The sequence below is a fragment of the Pholis gunnellus genome (genome assembly GCF_910591455.1).
Source record: "Pholis gunnellus genome assembly, chromosome: 13".
Lineage (NCBI taxonomy): Eukaryota > Metazoa > Chordata > Actinopteri > Perciformes > Pholidae > Pholis > Pholis gunnellus.
In genome coordinates this window covers 6,437,557-6,463,062 of record NC_136540.1, presented here as the reverse complement: position 1 = coordinate 6,463,062, position 25,506 = coordinate 6,437,557, and the positions used below count along the sequence as shown (strand labels likewise).

At 43.3% G+C, this 25,506-nt stretch overlaps 1 protein-coding gene across 2 annotated transcripts; it reads right to left on the bottom strand.

The window, feature by feature from the left end:
* On the bottom strand, positions 1 to 25,131 carry phldb1a (pleckstrin homology-like domain, family B, member 1a). Of its 2 annotated transcripts, XM_079172133.1 has the most exons (25): positions 25,015 to 25,131; positions 22,958 to 23,056; positions 22,418 to 22,541; positions 21,223 to 21,393; positions 19,407 to 19,532; positions 17,016 to 18,091; positions 13,157 to 13,393; positions 12,940 to 13,071; positions 12,543 to 12,680; positions 11,851 to 11,979; positions 10,710 to 10,865; positions 10,497 to 10,607; positions 10,288 to 10,377; positions 10,029 to 10,160; positions 9,442 to 9,564; positions 9,100 to 9,258; positions 8,759 to 8,899; positions 8,055 to 8,153; positions 7,893 to 7,971; positions 7,537 to 7,681; positions 7,065 to 7,155; positions 5,786 to 5,932; positions 4,549 to 4,768; positions 1,491 to 1,576; positions 1 to 888 (listed from the first exon to the last, which is right to left on the bottom strand). In XM_079172133.1, exons 1-25 carry the CDS (start codon positions 25,015 to 25,017, stop codon positions 748 to 750), a joined length of 4,155 nt encoding a protein of 1,384 aa, XP_079028259.1. In that variant the 5' UTR covers positions 25,018 to 25,131; the 3' UTR covers positions 1 to 747. The 2 variants fall into 2 exon arrangements, with proteins under 2 accessions (XP_079028259.1, XP_079028260.1); XM_079172134.1 differs by lacking the exon at positions 11,851 to 11,979.
* Positions 25,132 to 25,506: the final 375 nt, after the last annotated feature.

The window sequence follows — 25,506 nt, the reverse complement described above, 5'->3', positions numbered from 1 at the left end:
TTCTTTGACATATTTACGTGAAATACAGACACATTAATGTTGTGTCATATGCCTGAATAAAACAATATATAACACAATATATAGAGTGATATTAACATTTGTGTCGTAAAAATCTGACAAAACATTACATAAAGTATTTGGCTCCAAGTAATGTTTAATTGAATAAGTAACATATGACTTTTAAAATGTTTTTAGAATATTTGCGACTAAGATCTGTTAACTCTTTAGTGTTTTGAAATATCAAGAGATTATTTCTTTCATCTGAGAAAAGTACAACCGTATCAAAAAAGGCAGCGATTAAAGTGAAAACACTGCATGCATAGATCGGCTTCAAGGTGAACACAGTTTGAGCTTATATGAAGTAAGAAGTGTTCCTCCTGAAACCTCAAAAAATGATATCAACAATACGTTTTGGTAACTTTGAGAGCTCCCTTCACAGATCCATTGGCATGTTGCTCAAACTCTTTTCCTTCTCGTAGTGGCTGAAGGATAAATACAACTCATGAATTCTGTAAAATTGACCGCTGTCATTGCTAAGCCCTCATTTGCCCGTTTAGGCATCAGGCTTTCTACGAGAGCCCCAGAGAGTTAATCTCTTCAAACGTCCATCCGTTTACACACCATCGGGCCACGTGTCTCGTATTTCCGCTCCGGCTCCGGCAGGTATAGCAGCACAGGTTGACTTGCAGGTGTCCGTGTTGCTCGCTTAGTCCCTGTCGTCCTCCAGATCTGTCCCCCAGTGGTCCCTCAGCTCATGAACTGTGTGTAGCCCTCGGCGCCCGTTACTATGACATCCATCCAGATCCTCATGGCCTCCGGGGACGGGGCCACCATGTAGTAGAGGCGGTCGTGGGTTTTCACACAGAAGGTCAAAGACGGGTTTGGGCTCTGGAGGATAACGGAGAGAATGGGGAGACTTTTCAGACTGCGAGCTGCACCTGTTGCATCTTTTTCCTCAGAGGCATTTGTCAGAAATACAAAATATATAATGGCATAAAATAACGTTCGGATAGTCTGTTTCAACCTTTATTATTGCCTAAATCGTAATGCTTATAATATGACAATTACATTTAACTTAATCCAGTCTAATATGGATTCTTTCATATAAAATAACCTCCCAATTGAAAACATTCACATTTTTATGTATGATGTATGATGCAACAGACCAAATTGGCAGCAGGACATTTTAATTATGTGTTTAATTGCTGCTCACAAACAACTTCTGACAATATTTTCACAGTTGTAAGTGACTGTAAAAATGCAGCTTTATTCTAAAATTATAACATTATAGTACAAAAGAAAAATCATACATGTGGTTGAAATAAAGTTTATTATGGGGAAATGTTAGAGAATCTGTATTAAACCCTTCAGATTTTATTCCACTACGTTCATTGATACATTTAAAAATAATAAACATCTATTTCAAACATTATAAAATCGCGGACAAAGTTCTGAATGATAAGAAATGTAAAAAAAAGAGTGTGGATTACCTTGGTGGCACTGCGTAGGTGATCGTAATAAACCTCTTCAATTGCCTGAAAGTAAATGAGTCCTTTCAGCTTGGTCTCATGCTTGTCTGAGAGGAGAAAACGGGGGAAAAAAAACATATTATGATACATTACAATATGCCTTTTACTGATGCAAGACCTCTGTCAGCCCAAGCAGACAGTGCAATCAGCCAGTGATGTGGCGATACATTTCATGTTTGTCTTTGGTCAAATAATAAACGGCAGTCTTTTTTATTCTATTATCAAATATTTCTGACACACCTGTAGATCCTAGATGATCACAAATCATAATTTATTTTACAATATTCTATCTGAAAACGTGACCTTTTTTCGATGACATTAAAGCCATTTTACAGAACAACCAAATAAACTACACTTTTCCTTGTGCCCCTAAAATATCCATTTAGAAATAATTGTTTCAGAAAAATAAAATAAAAACGAGGCACAAAAACATATTTTTTATCAAACAAGGTAGACAGAAAATGTAAACCCATGCCGAGTGGATCAAGTGTTGTGTGAGGACAATAATGGTGAGTACCAGCAGAGAGTAAAAGTTGTTCATTCGAGTAATTTATCCAAGATCCGACATGTGATGAGCCATTATTTCTTTTTTTTAAATTTCCTGCTGAAGCAAAAACTCTTTGTTTTTGGACAGAGGTCCGTCTGCCTCTTCTATCAGCGATGACTTGAATGAAAACTCGCAGGTCGAAGCAGGTCAATTGCGTTGAGGATTGTTAGTTGTGACTTAATCATATAACTTTAATGAGACATTTTGTGTCATTTCATAAATATAATTTTTGAAACTTCCACAAAAGATAAAATCATGCCATAAAATAAGCTTGTAAGTGAAACAGAGGAACTCTAACTTAAATCTGGAGAAACCAGACACAATAAAGCAGAAAGGTGTTAACTCTTTTTTTCCCAGCAACACATAACCCATGAATAGGTATGAGCCGCACTGTGTCACAGTAAAAGTTAATTACAAGTGCAAGTCTATTTCAAGCTATGCCTGAAGTCTTTACCGTCCTATTAATTTGACTTGTTTTCTTCAGTCGTACTTTCTGGATTGTCTCTGTGTTTTCTTTTCAGCTTTTTCCCCGCTGGCGAGGTTCACGACTTGAGATCTTTTGTGAAATCTTAAAAAGAAATGCCTCTCTTTTGTATATCAGATCAGCACAACAACTTCCCTTCCAGCAGGTCAGACCTTGTGTCTGGTGCTATAGATTGCTGTTCTCTTCTCGCAGAATATCTTTGAGCGTGTTAAAGTCACTCCATGCCGAGGAGTTTGGTAGTTGTTTCAGGGAAACCTGCGGTTGAAGCTCAACGGACGCAGTCGGTGGACTGATGGGTTTCTCTAGTTCGGGGCTAAACTGTAGGCATTTAAGTTTTCTCACGTCTAAGATCAATTTTCTTCAAATGAAATCGGTTCAAAGAGTTTCTGGATTCCACTCTTGTTCAAATAAACACTGGTCTTTTTTTTGTGTCTTCCGTGCACACTGGAGCGCCCGGCTAAGAAACAAACATCCAGCAACAATTAAAGGCAATCTTTTGAAATACGTCTGACACTTTCTCCTGCTTTCCCCCTTTTTCCATAAGTCAAATCTGCTTAGTAATGAGATAAATGTTTTTGAAATGTGAGTTTCGTTTTATTAGTCACGAACAAGCCAGGAGCTAGCCTCCTCCCCAAGAAAAACACATCTAGAGAAAGTATTGCATCTTATTTCATCACCATCATCACCATCATCTTCGTCAGGAGTAAGGGGGTGAAAAGGCTAGGCAAGTGAGTGGAGAGAGAGAGAGAGGAGCAAAGAGAACAGGGGCCACAGTAACGAAAATATATACGTGGGTTCTATTTTCAACTTGATTGTAAAATAATGCCTCAAAAAACACGCTCATGAATTATTCAGCAAACTAACTGCTCTCGTTTCAAATTCGGGGGACAGTCTGATCGACGCGAATTACAAACTGACTGTTAACACACAAGAACGAGGCGGGAAATTCCACTTAGTGCAGCTTTAATTAGTGTTTGGTTCCAGATGAATAAACGCCGGTCGGGACAGAAGTCGGGTTTTAGTGGAGAAAAAAAGCACAGCAAAGAGAGCAAAGTGTACGTTTCTCAGAAGAGCCTCGGCACCGCTGCCGGGTGAACTGAATAAATCAGGTCCTGGCTTGACGCGCAGCAACTCTTCAACATAAAGTTCTTGAGTTCACGAATGCTACAGACGAGTGGGCTCTTATGTGAGCAAACCGGTTTGACCACTTTAACCTCCTGTAAACGAGGCTTGAGCCTTGAATTGAACAGGCCGAGCAGAACGTGAACGTATTGGGATCCTGCTGGTGCGGAGGGCACTGTAGTATTTAACAAAGACTGTAACTTTTAGGCCTCAAAGTTGCTCTTTTGTTTAATTTGCAGATTTTAAAATGGACTTTGATAGACAGTTTCATTATGTTTTTTGAAATATACATCTCTGTTTGTGGTGTATTGTCTATCTAGAGTATCAGGGGTAATCGGTCTGTTTTTACTATTTCCATTCTGATGATGACCCTGTGAGGTTGAAATATAATACAACTCCTCTCCTGACTTTGCTTCAGACTTTTCTTTTCTGTGATCAGTTGTTTCATCTTCTAGAGCTCCTTAGTGGTTCCCTGTTTTTGCTGCACGTGAAACTAAGTGAGCTCTTGGCTTCTTCATCTCTCTTAGTATTTGCAAATGTTGAACTTCGCCCTGTACTCGGTAATAGTACCAGTGTGTACTTCTATAGTGACAGGTTCACTTTAAAAGTTCCCCGTACCAACTCTGAACTGGAAAAGACACTACCACTTTGACCGACAACCATAGGAGATAACTGAGTTGGTGCAGGTTGTGCTGTGTTCCACTGCTCATGTATGACTAGTGAATATTAGCTCCTGCTAACTCTCTCTCCACCTACACCAGCCACGTTACAAGGTAGACTTCCTGAGTAAATAAAGCTGGACTAACGAATCAGCAGTAATAATTCAACAAATATACCCCCATGATGAAATGTCGTCGTATCCTCACCCGCGTAATAGCAGAAGTTCCTCTTGATGCGGTCAAAAACGAACCAGCGTTTCTTCCACGATTTGATTTTGCCGCCCATCTTCACCAGGTGGCCCTTGCACATCTTCTCCGTGAGGTTGACGAAGGCGCAGGTGTCTATGCTGTGGCCGGACGACTCCACGTGGCCTCGCAGGTCAAACTCCTCCTTACGGTTCGGCAGATAGCGCGTCATTGGCCGGGCCTGTGGAGAAAATGATCCATGATGCTTCATCGCTGCTGACCAAGTCAAGATGCAGATGTTTCAGGGTCTCTGATTGCTGACCATTCAAACGACAAAGCTGTTATTTGTGTCTTCTACATGGATCCTTTCACAGTTCATAGTGTTACTGTACAAGGTTGCTTTTGAGTCTCGGGTCAAGTCTTAAAGGATTCAAGTTCAAGCCTATTTATTTGTGATCACTCGGGGGCAGTGGAAGCAAGCTGTTAATAATAACACTGACATATTAAGTTCGATGATGTCAAACTCTGCGCATTTTATGATCCTGATACAGAGCAACATTAACATTAATTTTGAGTCGTGGTTCTGTTGAATACGGGGCGAGTATTCACTCAACTTTAAGCTCTTTTTTTTGGTCTTTACCAACTCCCCAGTCTCTTTAGCTGCTAACTGCTGCCCTGTGTTCACCAGCTAGTCCAAACTGTGTCCGTCTGCTGTTTGGTGCTGAGCAGGTAGTGGACGGTGGGTGTTAAGAGCTTCATATGAGGAAACAGCTGTCTGCCTGAGCTAAAAGACGCTAAAATGCTCTTTTGAGCCGCAAAGTCCGGTAATAACACGCTGTGGGTTCATCACTCGCAGCGGCCTCTTTCACATTACGCATAGTCATTTGATGTATGATATGAGAATGTAATTTGAAAATGTTTAATTGTAGCAGCTTCAAATAGGACTCCAGCGGAACAGGGTGCATTTGTACTTGGTGATTTGAGGATATTTGTTTACGTACTTATACCACAGACGACTGGTAATTAAACAAACTCTGCCAAGATTAAAGCTTTAATTATGTGTATATTATATTCCCCCCTCTCCCCAATCCATTTTTCTCTCTGTTCTTCCTCTCTCCCTCCCCTCCATTCTCTCCCTTCCTTGACAATCTTTGATCTTCCCGTATTCCCAGCCTCTCTTTATTGTCTCGCCTCTCATCCTCTTCCCCAAGTCTCCCGTCCCCTCCTCTCTCTCGTCTCCTCCCGCTGCTCCACTGACCTGGGAGAAGTGCTTCTCTCTCATCTTCACCTCCTCCTCCACCAGCCTCAGCCTGTGGGCCGTCTCGTCCTGAAGCCTCCTCTCGGCCTCCTCTCGCCTCCTCCGCTCCTCCTCCAACATCTGCCGCCGAGCCTGCACCTCCCTCTCCTGGGAGCGTCGGGAGAGGAGACAGAGGAACAGATGGAGAGAAGAGAGGAGAAAAATAACAGGGGCAAAAGGGAGTCGGGGAGAATATGTAAATGGTAGGCAAATATTGCAATACAAAGTGAACGACTGTCAGAGGAGGCTCATGAGAATTCAGGTCCCAATCCAGGGTTTTGTAAAATATATCCCTCAAGTCTGGGTAAGCTTTGCTGACGTAAAATGATCCTCGGCAGCTTTCAGATACTTGCGTACAGGTCTACTTTGTTTCAACATGTAGAAATAATACAAAGGTAAACAAACTACTTACAACATCATTTCACCACACCTTGAGCTGAGTGAATCACTTTTTTATCTATTAAGCAGGAGAAACACGAGACTCCTGCGAGAATTCGACGGTATTGCTCATCAACTTTCAGGGGAATTGGTCAATTTAAATGAAGTATTTCATACAAATTGTGAGTTTATTGCATTGATTATTCATATGTCATTTGCATAAGTTTGCCATATACTGTATATTGAAATTTATGATTTTATCGATAAGGCCCTTCCCTAATGTGCGGCCATAAAATAATCTCATCTAATAATGTTTTTAATATTTGCCAGAAACATAAATATTACTTTTAAGTGTGGGTGAGTGAATGTTATACTCGCCTCTGAAACCAGTTTAAATATGTTCTACTCGTCACACCAGAGGTGAGGCACTAGCATCAGTTTTAACAGTTCACACTAGGGCTGCAACTAACGACACTATTCATTATTGATTAATCAGGAAGCTGTTTTGTTTATAAAATGTTTAAAAAAGAAGTGAAGAATGGGCGAAAAAATATCCCACAGCCCATAGAGGATGCATTCAAACTACTTATTTTATTGGACCAACAGTCCAAAACTTTAATATATTTAGTGTACTATCATATATGACACAGAAAAGCAGCAAATCTTCACATTTTAAAAACTGGAACTATTAAATTCTTGGCGTTTTTTCTTTGAAAAAATTATTTATAGATGATCAAAATAGCTGCTGATAAATGTTCTGTTTATCGAGTAATTGACTAATTGTGTTGAAATATGAAATGAGTGGGGGAAGTGATGGGATAACCGATGATAAGTGACAACAGTCCAGTACAATAGAACTCACTCGGTTCTCCATCAGTCTGGCTTTCTCCTGCTGCGCCTCCTTCAACATCTTCTCCATCTCCTCTATCCTCTGGGCCTCTAACCCGGAGGCGCTACAACACACAGAGGGAAGGAGCGTCTGATGACACGGCCACGACTACACTTTGGATGAAAAACGGTAAACACACACACACACACACACACACACACACACGCGTGGAAACCAATCACTGCCGGCAGTGAGAGATGGAGGAGGAGAGGGTTTTCTCCACCAACACCAAACAGAGCCGTTGAATTCTGAACTTCACGAAAAACACTGAAAACTTGGTTGGCATGGCAACAGCCAGTGTGCCATAGTCACGGGCAGCACACATGTAACAAAAAAAACATGTTGTCACGGGAACAAAGCGCAGTGACCCTTCTCCTGGGAGACGGGGGCAGACTCGAGTGTTCCCATGGAAACAGAGCCGATTGCTCATTTTCCAGTCTCTCACCTTTCGGGGGTACAGGCGGAGTTGCCGGTGGAGACGCTGGTCTCCATGCTGTCTGAGCTCTCCAGGCTCAGGGTGTCGTACGCTTGGTTGCCACTCGGCGGCGCCCGGTGATGCAGGATGGAGTGATGGACTGTCGGAGGCAGATCTGTGGGAGCAGAGACAGCTGTCACAGACTCACAGTGCCCTCTACTGACACTGTCAACTCATTGCTACTGGTTGGTGATAATCGCATCTTATAATCACATCCAAAAGCATGTTGAACTAAGGAGACTGGTGGTATCCATTCCCCCAGACGTATGTTCTGAGTGGAGGCCCAGGTGAAACCCTCCGGTGTGCTGAATAGATGAGACGCGTACCTTTGCTCTGCAGAGCCAACTTCCTCCTGGAGTCCATGTCTAACGGATGTGACATCTCTCTCAGCATTAACTGTAGCCCCTGAAAAACACATCGAAAGTATCACGTGTGTAGCTATAGAAGATTTGTTTTACAATTTCCATGTGTTAAACGGTTGTGCCCACCTTGGTGGATGCATTTTTCGCATGAGCAGAACCACTCGAGTGGGGCAGTGTGCATGATGCTGCCTGCGCAACCTCACCGTCTGATTTGGACTTCAATAGCTGAGAGAAGAACGACAGATCGGTTTGAAGAGGAAGATGATGCTTTTGCTCCCCCCCAAAAACCCCTTACCTCTTCCACTTTTTTGTCATTTGTTTTGGGGTTTTTGACTTGCTGTGCTCATTAACTACTGTACTTAATTTTGAGGTTTTTGTACTTTACCCAAGTATTTAAATTTTCTGCTACTTCCTACTCCACCACATTCATACCTGGTCTTTTTCTGTTTCTCACATGTTCAGCTGAGCCCAACATTGAACGTCATTATTTGTCTATATGGAGCACTCTTTAATTTATTAGACTTCCTTTTCCAGCTTGCAATGTTTCTTTTTTTGCAGGAAGTTATAACATGCTTTGCTTAATGCTTGCAGGATAAAGAACCCAACTGATGATAAGCCCAATATTAGCATCTGTCAGCGACAAATCGAAGCAAAGCAATACTGCCCTGTCTTGTTTAACCCACTAGAGGGCCTCCAAGTCATACAAATATGGAGTGGCTAGTGTGAGGATCCCCTGGATTCAGAGGTTCAGGACAGTGTGTTGGCAATGCAATGTGGCCTGCTGTTAGTGCCCTTTAGCAACACACAGCGAGAAAGAGTGGATCATTTACCTGACTGTGTCTGCGTGCGGAAAAAGACTTTGCAGGCAGTGGTGGTGGACATGACTGAGGCTCTCCAGCGGCCATGATGTCCTGGTACCAGCGCTCGAGGTTAATAGGAGGCATTGCATTCCTGCTCAGCTCAGGCTGGCTCTGAGGTGATGAAAAGCATCCAGCCAAAGAGAGGGGAGGAGAGCAGCGCAGCACCAGCATCAGTGACAGAAGCAACAAGCAGGTAGGAAAGATACACACGATGCAGCAATAGTAATTGTTCAGTGGAAGGCTGCAGTGTCGGAAAAAATTTAAATGGTGTCGTCCGGTTTTTAAGAGCAAGTTTAGAGAGAATAACAAACCTGTGCAGAGAGAAAGGAGGAAGGACCACATGCAGCTGAGTGGCACGAGAAGGTGGATTCAGAGGAGGCGAGTTGGAATGATGGAATAGAGGAAGAAGAGGAAGGGTCAACTCTCTGCATCCCGAAGATCTGGCTTAACTGACTGACTGTGATGTACTCCTTCACACACACACATTTACAGAACAGGGAAAGAGAAGAAAGAGGAAACATACGTTAAGAAGTTGAATCTTTAAGAAGGATCATTTGAGATATTGCAAATGTGCGTAGTGGGTTCAGAGTTTAGTCGGCTGGCGAGTCAGAGGAACAGAGAGTATGGCAGAGAGCAGGCGGGGGGGTGTCTACCTCACATGGCAGAGCCGGACCTACAGCGAAGGAGAGGCAGTGGAGAGCAGCAGGAGAGGAAGAGTGAGGTTGCATAGCAGCATTTCCATACATCCTATAGACATCAGCGAGCCTGAGGTACTCCTGCAGCGACAGCCAGAACAACAGGGATAAGAAGGAGGCGGGCGGCAATAGTCGACACTTAGAAAAGTCATGCAGAGACGCACAAAGCAAACACGTGAGCATCACAACTCCCTCGGTCTCCATCTTTGAAATTAATATGGATGGCAGTCACGTTACAGTTTAATCATCCCAAAGGTCATCTTCCAAGGTTTTTCTTTTTTTTTTTTGTTGCATCATCTACTGCTTTAATTCTAGATAGTGTAACCCTACAAGTTGGAGAATGTAGAAACCTCAAACAAACATAATATACATTGAAAGGCAGGAACTTTACCCAACAACAAACAAACTGTAAGCTTGCTGTTGTGTGTGAGTATTTGCTAACCCAACAACATGCTCATTTTTTTATATTGTAGAAACGGCAGCACAGGCATTTATTAGCCATTTGTTAGGTGTTGTATTTGGTGTTGGATTTTGTCGAGGATTACCTCTTGTAGCCTAACAGGATAAAGTTCAGGGGAGGGCATGTGAGAGGAGGAGAAGGAGGCAGAGGAGGGACATGGGCTATGAGGAGGACCGTCCACATGAACAAGGTCAGGTTCGCTGATGTGTAGAAATTCCTGTTTAAAAAGTTCATTTTAAGTTAAAACTAAATCCACTTGAAAGGAGGTGTTTTTTGTTGTACTCCTCCTCTAGCGTCGTAACCACAGATGGTTGTGCGATCACGTCTCACATGTTCCTGCTCACCTCTTTCATGCTGCTGTTGGGCTTTGGGAAGTTTCTCCCTCCTGTCAAGGTGTGGTACCTCGTCTCCAGGGCACACAACCTGTCTTGCTCCTAAAAGGCAAAACCAGCATGGACATAGAGGCGCTTTCACAGCTTGCCATGCATCGCTACCATGAATTAATAAATACATGCCTCCTGTAGGACGGGTTTATTAACGGTGAAAGGCTAACCTTGTGGAGCAGCTGCAGAGCCGCCGTCCTGTCCTTCGCCATCCTGTCACAGTCATGAGCCGCCTGTAACCCCAGCTGCTTCACCTGTGCTTCCATAGCGGTCACCTTCTCCTGCAAATCAAACCTGGATGTCACGCTGACATAAAATCTCAAGTCGGTGATCGTATTTTTACACACATATATACGTATTTTCTGCTACAATTGTGTCCGCACCTTCCTCTTGGCCACGCTGCAGTGATACTCGGCTCGCTCTTGGTGAAGCTGCGAGCTTTGAGTCTCCTTCTTCTCCTCCAGGCTGCTCTCCTCCTCCAGCTGGCAGAACTCCAGCTCCTCAAACTGCTTGGTCCCAGACTCCAGAGCTTCAGCTGTCTGTCCACGTGCAGATACACATGCAGGTTATTCACACTGTTTGAAGTCAGTCAGACAGAGATGTCAAATGATGTGACTTGCAATATTTAGTAGGTTTCTTATTGTTAACAAAATCCCGTGAAAAGACCAAAACCATCAATGGTTATTGATAGTATTGTTTCCAAAGTTGGATATATCTTATTACCTTTCCTTATGATGAACACAAACTGCTGTAAATACCCACTACCACATATTTATCCACAGTTGAAAATAGTCCCTACCAAAAGCAGTTTACTCCTTTTTGAGTAACGTTTTGCTAAAAACTACAGTACTCAATTGTTGAAGATTGAAAACCCCTTTGCCTTCTTAAATGTATCTACATTTGCTATGGTTGCTGATGGTTTCTTCTGGCTGGAGAGGTCGGAAAGCATTGAGGGATGGACTGACACATTCTTGGTTTTGTCATTTTCATGGGATTTGTTCACAATGAGAATGAGAATGTATACAAAATACCAGCCTTGTCCTTTAATGTCCACGATGAAGTAGTCAAAATGTTATACCATTAAATCGGACAATAATCTGCCTGTAATCATTAAGTGTGCGTATGTGAATTGGATCATTCCTGGTAAAAGGCATGCATTTTTTTTAGAGCAGAGCTGTTAATGACATTATTAATTATTACTAATTGCATTTGACATTTCAAGCATCCAGAATGAGGGGAGAGCAGAGATTAAGCAACGGTCTAAAAGAGCTGCTGGAGCAGCAAAAGCGTTGCTTACTGTTTAGTTACACTTATAACCATATATATATTTTAGATAATGAGGGGCAACAGCAGAAAAAAAAGAGGTAAATGCACAGTTGGCACACTTAAGAGTAGCGCTGAGTGCTTCAAAACCGAGTCAGCGTTATGTCTGCGGTCGTTTCTTGTGCAGATCATACACAACTGTGGTATTTGGCATATCATAACTCACTGTTGCCAGCCAGTGGGCTGCGTGAGAACACTGACCCTGCTGAGCTGCTCCTGTAACTGTTCCCTTAGAGACAAGGGGCACTTATCAAACTGCCTCTTCAGCTCATTGTACTCATTCCTCTGCTTTTCCAGGGCCTTCCGCTCAGCCGACACATTAGCCCTCCCCTAAAAACACATAGAAACACACACGATTGGGTCCGCATTCACACACACACACACACACACACACACACCACCCCAGGGAGAAAAAAATCACAAATAACTCAAATCCATGCAGCCAAGGTAACAGGCCAGAGCAGTTAGAGTATTAAAGGGTTGAAGCAGAAGTTAGGTTGCCAGGTGTGTTAAGAGGTCGCAATGCTCCACACATTGTTAAAATGGGAGAAAAATAAAGTATATGCAGATCTGAATCAACATTTTAGTGTTGGTCACGTCCAGCTGAAAGCCTCATACATGTAAGGAAGATTTCCACTGTTGATGTTTTTTGTCTATTTAAAAAGCTTTAAAAGCTTCAAAGAGAAGACAGTTTGTGCTCTGTGTTTTAGGACAGACAGCTAATGGATAAGCAGTGCATGTCAGTTGAGATCTGAGAAAAAGACATCGAGACTGTTCGCATGTTCAAACGCAGATGTTCAGGAACATTCACGTGCAAACTGCACTTAGAAGACCAATGGCTCTAAGCAAGCCGACAGCATTTACTGTGTTGTTTTTTTCTCCTGGGTGCCCACCTTGTCCTTCTCTCTCTGGGTGGCCTTGTCCAGCTGGCTGAGTTTGAGCTGCAGCTGAGAGATGATTTCATTTTCAGCCTCCACCTGCTCCTGCTCGGCCCGCCTCTCTGCCTGCAGCAGGGCCTGCTCCATCTCCACCTAGAGACAAACACGGAGTCAGAATCTGCGAACCACCTGTCAAGCTCACCAAATACTTCAAGGTGAAACAGCTTCCACTCTTCTCACTTTAAAGGTTGATCTAAGAGTCTACAAGCTAAAGGCGTGTGTGTGTGTGTGTGTGTGTGTGTGTGTGTGTGTGTGTGTGTGTGTGTGTGTGTGTGTGTGTGTGTGTGTGTGTGTGTGTGTGTGTGTGTGTGTGTGTGTGTGTGTGTGTGTGTGTGTGTGTGTGTGTGTTGACCTCCTGTTTGGTCTCTTGTAGCTGCAGCTCCAGTTCACTGACTCTGTGCTTCAAGTCATCAACCCTGGCCAAGATCCTGCTCCTCTCCTCCTCCATGTAGACCTGCTCCTGACCGGCTAACAGCTCTTCACACTGAGGGAACATATATATATACAACTTTGTTTTAAGATGTTTTAAAACGTAATCCAATGCATGCCTTCCCGAATGTGTTTATTACCTCTTGGTGTGTGCTCTCTGTGCTGCTGGACTCCTCTCTCTGGGTTTCCTCATCGTTCTCTCGCAGCCTCTGGGGTCTGTCTACTCCCTGAAGGGACATCCCCCCCGCTGCGTCCGAGCAGGTTGCTCTGGCGCCGCCCAGCAGCCCGCTTCTCACCACCTCAGCCAGCTCCGCAGCACTGTCCTCGTGATTATAATCCGCGCACAGATGGAGGATGGTCTCCAGCCTCTGTCGCTCCTACAGAAGAGATGTGAGACGTAAGTGGGCCTGTCCTACATTATAGATCGTATTGCAGATAAGCTGCAAGTGTCCTTGTGTGACATTGTCCCATTTAGGCAGCTGTCCCTCAGCCACTGGCATGGGACAACTGTAACCTGATAGCAGGAGGGCCGAAGCTGATGTAGTTTGTCTCTCGGGAGGGGGCTCATAGTAAAACCAAAGTTGTTTATGAGAACAAAATCTGACAGGAAGCATCAGTGTAAGACACTGGTGAGTTTTGGTTGCACTACACCAGTCCAGTTGTCATTTAGTTTTTTTTAGGCTTTCGATGTAGCTCTTTTTTTAGATTTGTCTCTTCATCGTGTTTTGTATTTGTTTTCTATGCCACATGGTTCTAGCTTGTGGCCAGTCCTCTGTTTCCCATCACTCCAAACAATGAGATGTTTGCTTTGATCTACCAGAATAACAGCGCAGAATGTGAAGCAATAATTAGGAATCTGGCACAACCAGGAATTGTGCCTATTGTTGTGTCCAAAACCACCAGGATGCCTTTGTCTGCTATTTAAATGATTCAGGCTGTTGAAATAACCACATGACTTTATCAGCAAGATTTACACCAGACAGTTATTTATGCTGTTTGCCTGCTTCATTTGTTTTTACTTAAACTTAAACTGGCAGGGTTACAAGTAAAATATGGACGTAAAAATAGAAATATAAAGCTACAATGAACCAAATATTTTTGATTTGACAGATGTTTTAACCATTATGATTTAAAGCAAAAGTTCAACATTTTGAGAAATGTCCTCATTTGCTTTCTTGCAGAGCGTTAGATGAGAAGGTCGATACCACCCTCAAATATATGTCTGTTCAATTTAAGCTACAGCTGGTTAGCTTAGCTTAGCTCAAAGACTGGAAACGGGGAAACAGCTAGTCTGGCTCCATCTGAAGGTTAAAAAAATCTGCCAACCAGCACCTAAGCTGACTAACTAACATGTTATATGATGTTGTGTTGTGTTTAGTTATGTTATATCAGGCCGATTTTGTTATAGACACAAATGAGAGTGGTATCGACCCTCTCATCTAACTTTCTGCAAGAAAGTGAAAACTTCCCAAAATGCAGGTCATCTGGAGCAAAATAGTGTAACACTGAAATAAACTCCTTTGCCTCATTATTACTGAAATGATGTTGTTCATTACAATTTCAATATTTTGTGTTAATGCATCACCATAGAAATCTTCTCAATTAACCAGAACCTCAACAATATAAATATTTGAACTCTGTTGCAAACCCACAGTTTGGCCTCCTCTCAGTGGAATTGATGCTAAAATTAACTTTTCAATCCCATCCCTTCCACTCTAGCTATGCCCTTTACTTTTGCTGAGAGATAAACTGCAGCATGGGCTTTTTAAAGTGCAGAAACATCTATGTATGTAGGTTGGGTTCAGTAAAGTGAGATAAAGAAATTCTGCATGGCTGTGCCAACTGTGCTAAGAGAGCAGTGTGCCAAATGTAGTGCATTCATTCCACTGTGAGGAAATCCTCTCTTTGTCTCTCTCATCTATAGGTCTACAGTTGATCTGTTTTCTGTGCTTCTTTCAAGGCTGCGGTACCAAACAAACCACGCACGTAGTCAGGGACCCCAAACTCACATCAGCTGGTTTGTCATTAAATGCATTTTATGTAGGACTACAAACCATTTAAACACAACTGCAACATGAATAACTGGAAGCATAGAGGCTGCCAGACTAATAATGCAGGGCCCCTTAAAGTACTTTTTTTCTTGAGCGACATTTTGGGAAATACACTTAGCTTTCTTCCAGAGGGTTGGATGAGAAGATCTAAACCACTCTCATGTTTGTACGCTAACTATGAAGCTAACATGACAGCTAGGAGAATTATCATAGACTGGAAAAGACTAGCGCCTCTAAATCTCATTAATTATCACATTGAATATCATTACTTTATTCTGTGGTCCAAATTTGACACATATTAGCAGTCTTTCTGCTAAGCTAAGCTAACCGTCTCCTTGCTCTATCTTCATAGTAAAATCTGTCATTTTTACAAATGTTTTTGGAAGGATTAAACAAATGGCATATACAGTGTTAATAAGGGGTGTTGATTAACTGACCCAGTCATGCTGTTTGCCTCTCCTTCCAGTCTCCATGCTAAGCTAAGCTAACCATCTCCTGGCTCTGTTTTCAAACTTACTGGACGGACTGGTATCAGTCTTCTTATTTGATGCTCAACATGACCAGTGAATACGCACATTTTCCAAAATGTCAAACTATTCCTTTAACAGGTGCCTTGATATCATCAAGTTCTGAAGCTCCATCCACCTCTATGATTTGTCCTCTGGGACGCTAATGAAGTAATTTACTGTTTAATGTGTCAATAAGCAACTTTTTTCACACAGTGGTGATCTACATTCACGTGTGTCCTATTAGTGTGCAGGTGTGCACATATTCTATCATAAATACACATACAGTAAGCCTTATTATCAGCATTTGTCAAGTACCAGCAACACAACAACCCTCAGCCAACAGTAAACAAATCTCAAAATATGAAATTACAGCTAGATCGTTGTATGTTTTATGAATGCAGCATAATATCAAAGCTTGGAAGAAATTCCAAATATGGATCACAAGCAAAAACACTAATCAACACTTTCTTCAGCCAAGAAATATCAGCTGTTTTTCTACTAATGTATCAGAGATTAAATTATCTATACATAGTGGATGACTCAACACAAACACGGACCATACTGTATCCGCAGCAGTCCAACCCTTATCAGTACAACTCAGTTGCATGTTGTCGGTAACTCTCTTATTTGTTACCAGAAACCTTTTGGTTCCCGAAATAGTCTGTGGACACGAAGGGGCGGGAACCCCCACCCCCTCCTCTCCCAATGGTCCCTTCAGCTGTCAGAAGCAGGCTGGGAGGGGGTGTTGGGTGTGGACTCAGGATGGATAACAAGTATGCAGACTATGATCTAGCGTGGGTACGAATAAGAAAGAGCCTTCAGTCGAGCGTTGAAAGTAAAAGCCACTCTTCCTTTTGATAAATATAGTGTTGAGCCATATGCAGCCTCGCCCTCCGCTCTGGACCTTAAGACCGGTGGAGGAATGTTCACCCCGTGTTAGTCGGGCCACATGGGCTGACGATGCCAGTAATGCTCTGGGGAGATGAGCTAGTGGATGTATGCCAGGGGATTTAGACAAGATATCTGAATGCAGACACAGAGTCTGCCAAGCCAGCGGTCTCAGCACCCTCACTTAACTGTCGCATGTGTTTGTTCCTCTGTGCCTGCCTGGAAGTTTAATATTTCTTTTTTAAATATTTCTTTTTTTGCTAACAGTTTGTACGCCCGGATACAGCTGTGGCTCTACCTGTCTTGAAGATTTTCACCTAATTGGCCAAAAAATAGATTATAGCAGATTTTAAGTATATACAAATCCCGGCGGTCCACAGGATATAGAATAAACAAACAGTCATAGAGGACAAACCAGAGCAGCAAATGTTTTCTTTATGACTTCCTGAGCGACGTTCACATCAGCGTCGTGATTGGGACTCAACCTATCATGGTGAAATTATTTTCTACGGTCACACCTGCAGTGAAGTCATATCCAAAATATCACTTACCAGTTTCTCCATTTCCTGCTCGCGCAGCCTCTCCTCTCTCTGCCAGCGGTGGTATTCCAGCAACTCGTCCTCATTGTCACTGATCTCAGAGATGCTGTTTTTGCGTTCGCGGGTATAGGGTTTCACAAGACTCTGTTCTTTGCTGGAGGATCCTGTCACGTTCATGCAGGAGGTCTTTCTTTTGCTACGAGGGCTAACAAGAGGAGATAAACCAGACAGAGAACCCAGGCTTGACATGATGGCACTCCCCGGGCCAGACCTTAACTGCCTGCCTCCAGACTCCTTCTCCAGCCCAGAGAATGAAGATGGACCCTGGGCATACATTGCCCTCACGGCTTCTTCTTTTGAAGTAGTTGTGAGTTTGAGGTGGCCCTGGGGTCCCTCTGGAAAGGGTTTAACGGTGAAGCCCTGTGAGGCGAGGGAGGAAGCCGAGCCCTGCGATCCTGGAGTCGCTCTGCGGGACATGTAAGGGCTGAGAGGAGGAAGCTCTCTCAGGCTGGTGGACCCGATCGGCTCTGGAGTCCTGAGCCTTTGAGGGACTTCAACGTGAGAGAGGTGCTGGTCTCGCATTGGACTTGGGGATCTCTTCTGTAGGGAAGAACCTCTTACTCGAGGGCTGGATGGAGCCGTTGGGGAAAATTTGTCTGGGCCCTGTCCTGACCCCCCGTTAGGCGGTGTGAGGCTTGACGTGGCCTCTGCTCTTTTGCTTCTAAGAAGCTTTGGGCTCTCCTGGGCCCACTGAACACCACTAGTACCGCTTGAAGCCACAGAGAGTGAGGTCCGTGGATGGGGGGCGGGAGTGTGGTTCGTATGAGCAGACCGCGCTGGTACTGGAGGGGTTTTGTTGCCGAGGTTCTGGCCCAGAAAGCTGCTGCTGTTTTCATAAATGGATTCCTCGGTCATGGAGCCGTTTCTCCCAATGAGCATGTTTGGAGGAAACGGCTGAGGAATCGGTTGTTTACCAGATCCAGCCTTCAGCACCAAAGAGTCCTGGAGGTTCTTTGCTATGTTGCTGATTTTGGAGTCGCCGTTGCTCGAAAAAGACCGATGGTTCCCGTTCAGGACACTTTGAGAGTCTGCACAGGGAGACAGAAACACTTGTGAATGAGCATTCCTGTTGAATAAAGGAAGAGGACACTCTAAAAGGCAGTTGTAAAAACACACATAAACAAACACAGCTGGAGGGATCTGTACTGTGTTGTCTTTGCCTACTGACAGCCACCACACAGTCATTGCTGTTTAGGACAAAGGGGGTCGCCCTTAAAAGGACAAATACACATGTCTGAACATACACATTGTCCTGATTGCCCACTTTAAATAGTGATAAAAGTCTTGGAGCCCATGTTTTCCTGTATGAACCAAACCCAGCAGTCGGGATAGTGCGCTCCTCAGTTGTGTTGTAATCCTACAGGGATCTGAAGCTGCTAAATATAAAAGCTGCAGCGGACTACCTCATTCAGAGCAGATGAAATCAGGGCCTGGTCAGGAAAGAGTGCGCCATACACACAGGGCAGGGTGTGGTGGCTCTTACTGCACAGTTCAAGCACTGACAGCCGAACCAATAAGGTCAGAGGAGAATGGATTCTAAATATCATCCACAGCACGAGGCCAAAGTCAAAGCAGCTAACGGGACAGAACAATATAACATCATCTGAATGTAACTGTAAAAAGAAAGGTTACAACAATCCTCAATCACAATGGGGTCACACCTTGAGCGAAAAACCACAGAATTAAATGAACTAGATCACAATGTAGGCCAAAGATAATTAGCCCTGAACAAGCTATTTCTGCATCCTAATGACCAATGTTGCAGTCAGACTTCAAGACCAATTGTGCCGCAGATATAAAAATCAAGAGCTGATAAAACTGGTATTACATCTGAGTAGCAGAAAAACTTCCTTTTTTAAGTCTTTTGACATCAGAATGTAAGTTTAATGTCAAAGTCAGTTCTGAGTTTAACGTAAACATTTTCTTTCTTTATCATGCTTACTGTATGTCATCTCAGTAATCATTTGTTAGGACGTAAGCCTTAAAACATGGATAGTTTTAAAAGCTAATCATGTACAATATGTCATCATACCCAAGGTCTCTTAATTACAGATGTACGATGGTTCAGCATTAACCAGAAGTTTTTGATTTGTACATTTAAGGTAAAAGGAACCCAACTATGACTAAATATCTATTAGCCCAAAGCATTTACTCTGCCCAGAATAACTACTGAAGAAACTGTACAACCTTCATACATACCAGCGTTTTCCGGGTCCCTGATTAGTTATTATCACTAACTCCATGCACGCATGAGTATGAACACAACCTCCCCGACTGACTCACAGGAACTGTACAATCTGATGCTAGGTGTTGTGTAATTATCAAAGCAAAGGGTTCTCCTACCTGTAGGGTGAGTTCTTGTGGCGCTCAGTCCTTGGCTCCCTCCAGGCAGCATGCTCTTCATCCTCAGGGCCTCCTCCGGATGGTTGAAGCGGAAAAAGACCGACTGACCAAAGCACAGCATGCACCCTGCCAGGAGAGGAGACCGTGTGGGTAAAAGCTGTCAGTGATAACTTAGTTAACATCTTCAAGGAGGAAAAGCATCGACACCAACATAAATACAATGCGTTGAAATATTGAACTAACTGATTATCTGCGCTTTTTTCATATTTAGTAATTATTAGTAACCTCAGCTTTCAATTTAAATGGCTAACTAATTAAATATGTCTATAACGGCTGCAGTCACTTTTTTTTTTACAGGCCTGAGTTTATGCAAACAATTTCATAATATTGTCCTGATTAACCGCATCACATCATCAATACAATAGGAGGCGTGAGCATAAAGACCGATTTTTCAGTAAGATTCATTTCAACGTGAATGTACTCAACACTGCAGCTTGACATTTGATAAAAACAAGTTGATCGAAGAGTGAAAGCAAGTGGTAATCCAGCATGAGAGAAGAAACAGTCCTTTGGTGTGGCACAGACATGGCAAAGAGCTCAACATTTCTACTATTCATTTGTCTCCTAATCGATTAGAGGTGTATTGGCAGTTTACCATACATAAATAAACGGACTATTGAACTCACGTGTAATTAACCAGTAAGTGAAATCAACTCCTTCTCCTGCATTTCCTCTCCGGTGGCTTTCAAGAATGCCTGATATATTCCCTGAGAGTCAAACGCTGAAGTTTTCTTTCCAGTTCTTGACATTCCACAAGGAGTTTAATATTTATCTCATCCTTCAAAGTGTAGTCAAAGGTCCACATGGCTGCAAAATTGTTCTGTATGATAGAAATTAAGCAGTTTCCTCCATTCCTGGGTTGTTTAATTCAGAATTTCATGAGTCCTTTGAATGAAGCCTGAAGTATTCCTGTTCAGCAGCTGCTGCCTCCACACACACTGGCTGATTACCCGGCTTCAAATGACATGCTGGTGTAGCTGCTGGCTTGGATCCCATGCAGAGGGGACTGAGGGGGGGCGGGACTGCTATGTCTTTTTTTATGGCAAGTAGGCATGTTACTGGAAAGACATGGGACTGTTTTGTTTTTGTGATGCCAGGCATTGTTATCGTCCACCTTGCTTTCAGTGAATTTAAAACTCATCAGAACCCAGTTTATGTAGGAGTATAAAATACAAGTCGTCTGACTGTACATCAGCGTGATTTCATAGATAACTAAAGTTCTATAGCCAATAGTTTGAGCTAAATGCTAACATCGGCATGCTAACAGGCTCACAGTGACAATGCCGATCGGAAGCAGGTGTGATGTTTACTATAATCATCATCTTAGCTTAGCATGAAGCATGCTAACATTTGCTAATTGCACTAATGACAGAGTACAGCTGAGACTGATGGGAAAATCATTAGTTTTACTATTATTTAGTCAGGAACTAAAGTAGCGAACAAATTGAAAATTGACTTGATGACGACAATAGATGGAAATGTGAAGGATTCACCAAAGTTATTCCAATTCGTCCAGAAGGGGACAACATTTTATGGCACTCCAGCCAATGGTTGTAAGACATTTCACTTACAGTGAAACATGCCAACCTAACGGTTGCGAAAAAAGCCAAGGCATTAGTGAGGTAATTAGGATGGCTAGTGTAATATACACTACTGTCCTACACAATCACTAGTAATCTGCTTGGTGTCATTTTTGTGTTTGTTTAGAAACGGCTTTAAGACCAACAATCATCGCTTAAGCCTGTGACAGAGCTACCTTGTGTCAGGCGAAAGGGTTTGGTGATGGGAAGGCCATCTGCAGAGCACTGGTTTCCACATGGGTACAAGGTGATGCTGTCTGCTCGGTTTTCAATGTAGCAGTGCTGAGCTGCGATGCCCTGGCCCTGCAGAGGGATGTCTGTTGCCCCGCTGCCCAGCGTGGTTCTCCCTGCAACAGGAAAAAAACATTTTCTCAGCATCAGTTACAGGAACACGATGTGGACCTGTGAATACTTCTGTGAAGTATTCCTGGGTACAGTGAAGTATTCCTGGGTACAGTTCGAAGTACGGGTGTCATTTCAGGGGTCAAGGTCACAACCCATGATTGAATGTTGGAAAACAGGTGTTAGTTTCAAGAGGTGTGCGGAGCCCGGCAGATGAAAGGAATCTTGTTCGAGGAAATGAATACACCCATCAACTATTTTCTGTGTAGTAGTTTGATCATCGGTTGTATTTATATTGCTGTCAGAGTGCAAGCGATTTAACTGTAACACTATTTGGTTTTATGTGATAGCTGATGGAACACAAATAAAATCCCAGAAGGTTTTTCTCTGGAGTTATGCAGTCAATGCCTCTTCTCTCTCTCTCTTCCTCGGTGGTGTCTAGGCTCAGTGCTGCAAGAAAATCCCAGCCAAGGGTCTAATTGCAACTGTGGGGCAGTAACAAGATGGTGAGAAGGTAAGGTGTCATCAGTTTTTGTCAATTCATCACAAGTTGTGCTGCCTACATATTAAAAAACAAACAACTTATTTTTAATAACATGCTTGTGGAAGTGTCTACATGTGCAAAACAATAACATAGATTACCGAGCCTGTCAGTACAGAGATGTCTGGGCTTCACAGACTGTAGATTACCATGTAGGTTAAAACGATGTGCATGTATCCTGATCTTATTAGCTCCTCTTACACATTAGGCACGTTAACAGGGTAATGGCGCAGCATGATTAGGCAATTTAACAAGCTCTCAATGAGGTGTCTAATGTCCTATTCTACAAGGACATTAAGATATCTATGAAATAAGTGGTGCATAACTTAAATGAAAAAATATATAATTTTAAACTCGTGTTTGATATCCACCCATCCCACCAACACACAAACATACACTCCAAATCTCACACACACACACACACACACACACACACACACACACACACACACACACACACACACACACACACACACACAGGTGTTCACCTTCCAGCAGAGGTAGCAAGGTGATGGCTGTGCTCAAGCGTCCACTCCCCAAACTAACCAGGTGGGGGCGCTCTGCCTGGACTTTCAGGGACTTGCCTGTCTCAATCAGGTCTAACGGTGTGCTCTGTCCAAACAAAATCAATAAAAAAGACCCATTATTTTACGATTCTAAAACTTAGTTACTTTCTACACACAGCATATTGATTTTAAACTTCTCAACACACAGTGTCTGTCTGCAAATGGATGACTGAACACGGTATAATTCTAATAACAGACAGAGCATATGAATGATATATAAAGGTAGATATGTCCATTGTTACTACAAGCACGGATTGGTAGATTCATCTGTTTATTGATTTTCTTGCTAAACACTTTTAAGTCCTTAAAACAATTTTAAATCCTTACACAAATCATTCACTCCTCATTATATTGAGTAACAGGCGGACTCACAGCAGATATATAATAGTAATAAAGTCAGTTTCTCATGATTCAGCACCGCAGTTGTATCAACTGTCAATCATGATTTGATAAATGACTCACCTGTAAGACCTGATGCGTCTGTCTCCCATGTTCGGCTTTATTCCTGCTCACGCGCTCCATCTCGTCTGGACTGTCAGAATTATCTGACACATGAAGATCCTGAAGCAAGCGGAGAGAGAGAGAGAGAGGGAGAGGGAGGGAGAGAGAGAGAGAGAGAGAGAGGGAGAGAGAGAGAGAGAGAGGGAGAGAGGGAGAGGGAGGGAGAGCAGGGCATGAATGGGAGCTCTGGGAATACTGCTAGTTGTACTACAATGGGAACAGTGCTTTCCTTAGCAACCTCCTGCCCCACTTGTAAGCCCATGTGACCAAACTATTATACTGGGTAATTGTTTCACCAGACAAAATGATCCATCTAGAAGATGTATGCCTCAATCTGAGAGAGATTACTGGTTTCCCACATTTGACAACAGCCTGCTATTATGTGAGTATCATCACAGTTGTACTTTTGAGATGGAGCACAAGGTATGAATGAGCTCCGCAGGTCCCTCACACATCAGGGGTCTGATCACCGCACACCCGGCCCACAATGAGTCACTGTGACTCACATACACACACACACACACGCACGCGCACACACACACAAGCTCCATGTTTGCAGACAGATGCTGCAGATTTGATCCAGCTGTCTGCTCATCGCGGCTCACATGAGACGAGAGGGAAACAGGACTAGACGGACCTCAAACAATCGCACACAGACACATACGCAGCCCAGATGACTCACCATGTTTTTCTACTAAAGGCTGGTATCCGCGTCTCTCGCTATCACCCACATGGGTTGCTTGTCCTGGCAACGATTTCGTATCAGCTCGGCATTCCAAGCCAAACTGAAATAGACACAACTGCCTACTATCTAGTGTCTGTTGTGTCTACCATGACCAAACTTAAATCGCTGTCGTGTTTGACTGTTTGACATTTCAAAGGAGATGTCTTTATTTTAATGATCTGTCTGAAACTGAAGTTTCTGAAACTCTACCGGACGAACGAACATCTTTCCAAAAGACATTCCTGTGTTTGGTGCTTTGATGGCGGTGGTGGAGTAAGACGTCTGACTGTGTTGAACATATTTTCCACTGGGTTGAATATAAGGTAATAGTATATGATTCACATTGCGTTCATACTCATCAAACCGTTCAATAATCAGTGTTTCTCATTTATTCTGCTTTTTCCTTTGATTTCACACCTTACTGTAGGTCAGGAAATGACCACATCAGCCCATTTGCACACCAACACATGACCGTTGCATCAAAGGCAAATGCCTGGGCTCTTTGTCGCTCCACGCTGACATCACCGTTCAAGTCAAATTCTTGAAAAAACAAAGACAAATTTGCCAAAAACCACCCACAGCTGCTGTGCTCCCACTTTAGCCCCGGCTGAGACAACAGGGCGTTCTATCCGCGTCTGATGTCACTGCGGACGAAGCCGCCGCATGAAACCACACATGTCTGACAATCACGTCCAGTGTGTGGGTCTCAGAGGACCCAGTGGCACGGAGAACAGACCGTCCCCTCTGTTCACCGCTGACACTGGACCCCTCACGCCTCTGCTGTCAGCCCACTGGCTGTCAACACTGGCCCTCTTTGAGCCACGCAGTCAGACACAGGACAGGACAGTGGGCAGAGTAATGTCTCTCTGGCTGTCTGACTCTCACACACACACACACACACATGTGCACACATATACTCCTGCTCCCACAAGCCTCTGTGATTGAACGTACACACCCAGGCCAGAGAATAGTTTTAGTGCTTGCAAATGCAGGGCCTTGCACTGCAACCTGTGATTATGGGGGCAGTTATGCCCTTCAGAGTTGCCATGAGCTTCTGAAAATAGACACCGCCAGCCACACGGTCTGGGCTGCTACTTTTAAAGAGAAATGATTTCTGCTCAGAGCGAACACTGACAAAGTTGACATTTAACATGATGAATAAAATTAAATAGAGTGTTATTTTTTATAAAGGATGATGTAAAAAAAAACAGGCAGAACACAAGTTACAAACACAACAGTGCTGCAAACATAATCAACAGTTTACTTACTCCACTGACAGGCATGCAGCTCTTACCATTACTCTACTCTTACAGCGTCCAGACAACAGCTAGATCCATGGGTTTGTCTGAAGTGTATTTATCCACAGAGCAGCGTCCACATAATTGTTTATGTCTTGCTCCTAGCTTTCTTCATTCACTCACTGAGTTCCTCTGCTATTTCCCTCCTCCCAACCCTTTCTCCTCCCTGAGAGCAGAGTTACAGAGGGGGAACCCGGCATCGGCACTGCCCTCTAAAATGTGCTATTACATCTCACTAAAGTACATGTTTTTTTTAATGACTTCCTTTCTCTTTCCTTTTTTGGCAGATAAACCCTATGAGGAAAGAAAATCAACTCTATATTAAGAGAGGCGTTCGTGTCAAAGTTCAGATCCTCCTCAGAGAGTCCCTGAGACGTATTCCCTCCTACAGGATTTCCATTGATCGAAAGATCAGCTGGACCGCACCAGATGATCAGAGGAGGAGGCTGGAGACCAAACCCCTTCAATGCCGTGAGTCTCCTTAGCTT

Coding starts and splice junctions, on each gene's coding strand:
- phldb1a (XM_079172133.1), bottom strand. Junction 22,542..22,957: donor AGACGCATCAGGTCTTACAG/GTGAGTCATTTA, acceptor TTGTTTGGACAG/AGCACACCGTTAGACCTGAT. Junction 9,259..9,441: donor GTCCGGCTCTGCCATGTGAG/GTAGACACCCCC, acceptor GTGTGTGTGAAG/GAGTACATCACAGTCAGTCA.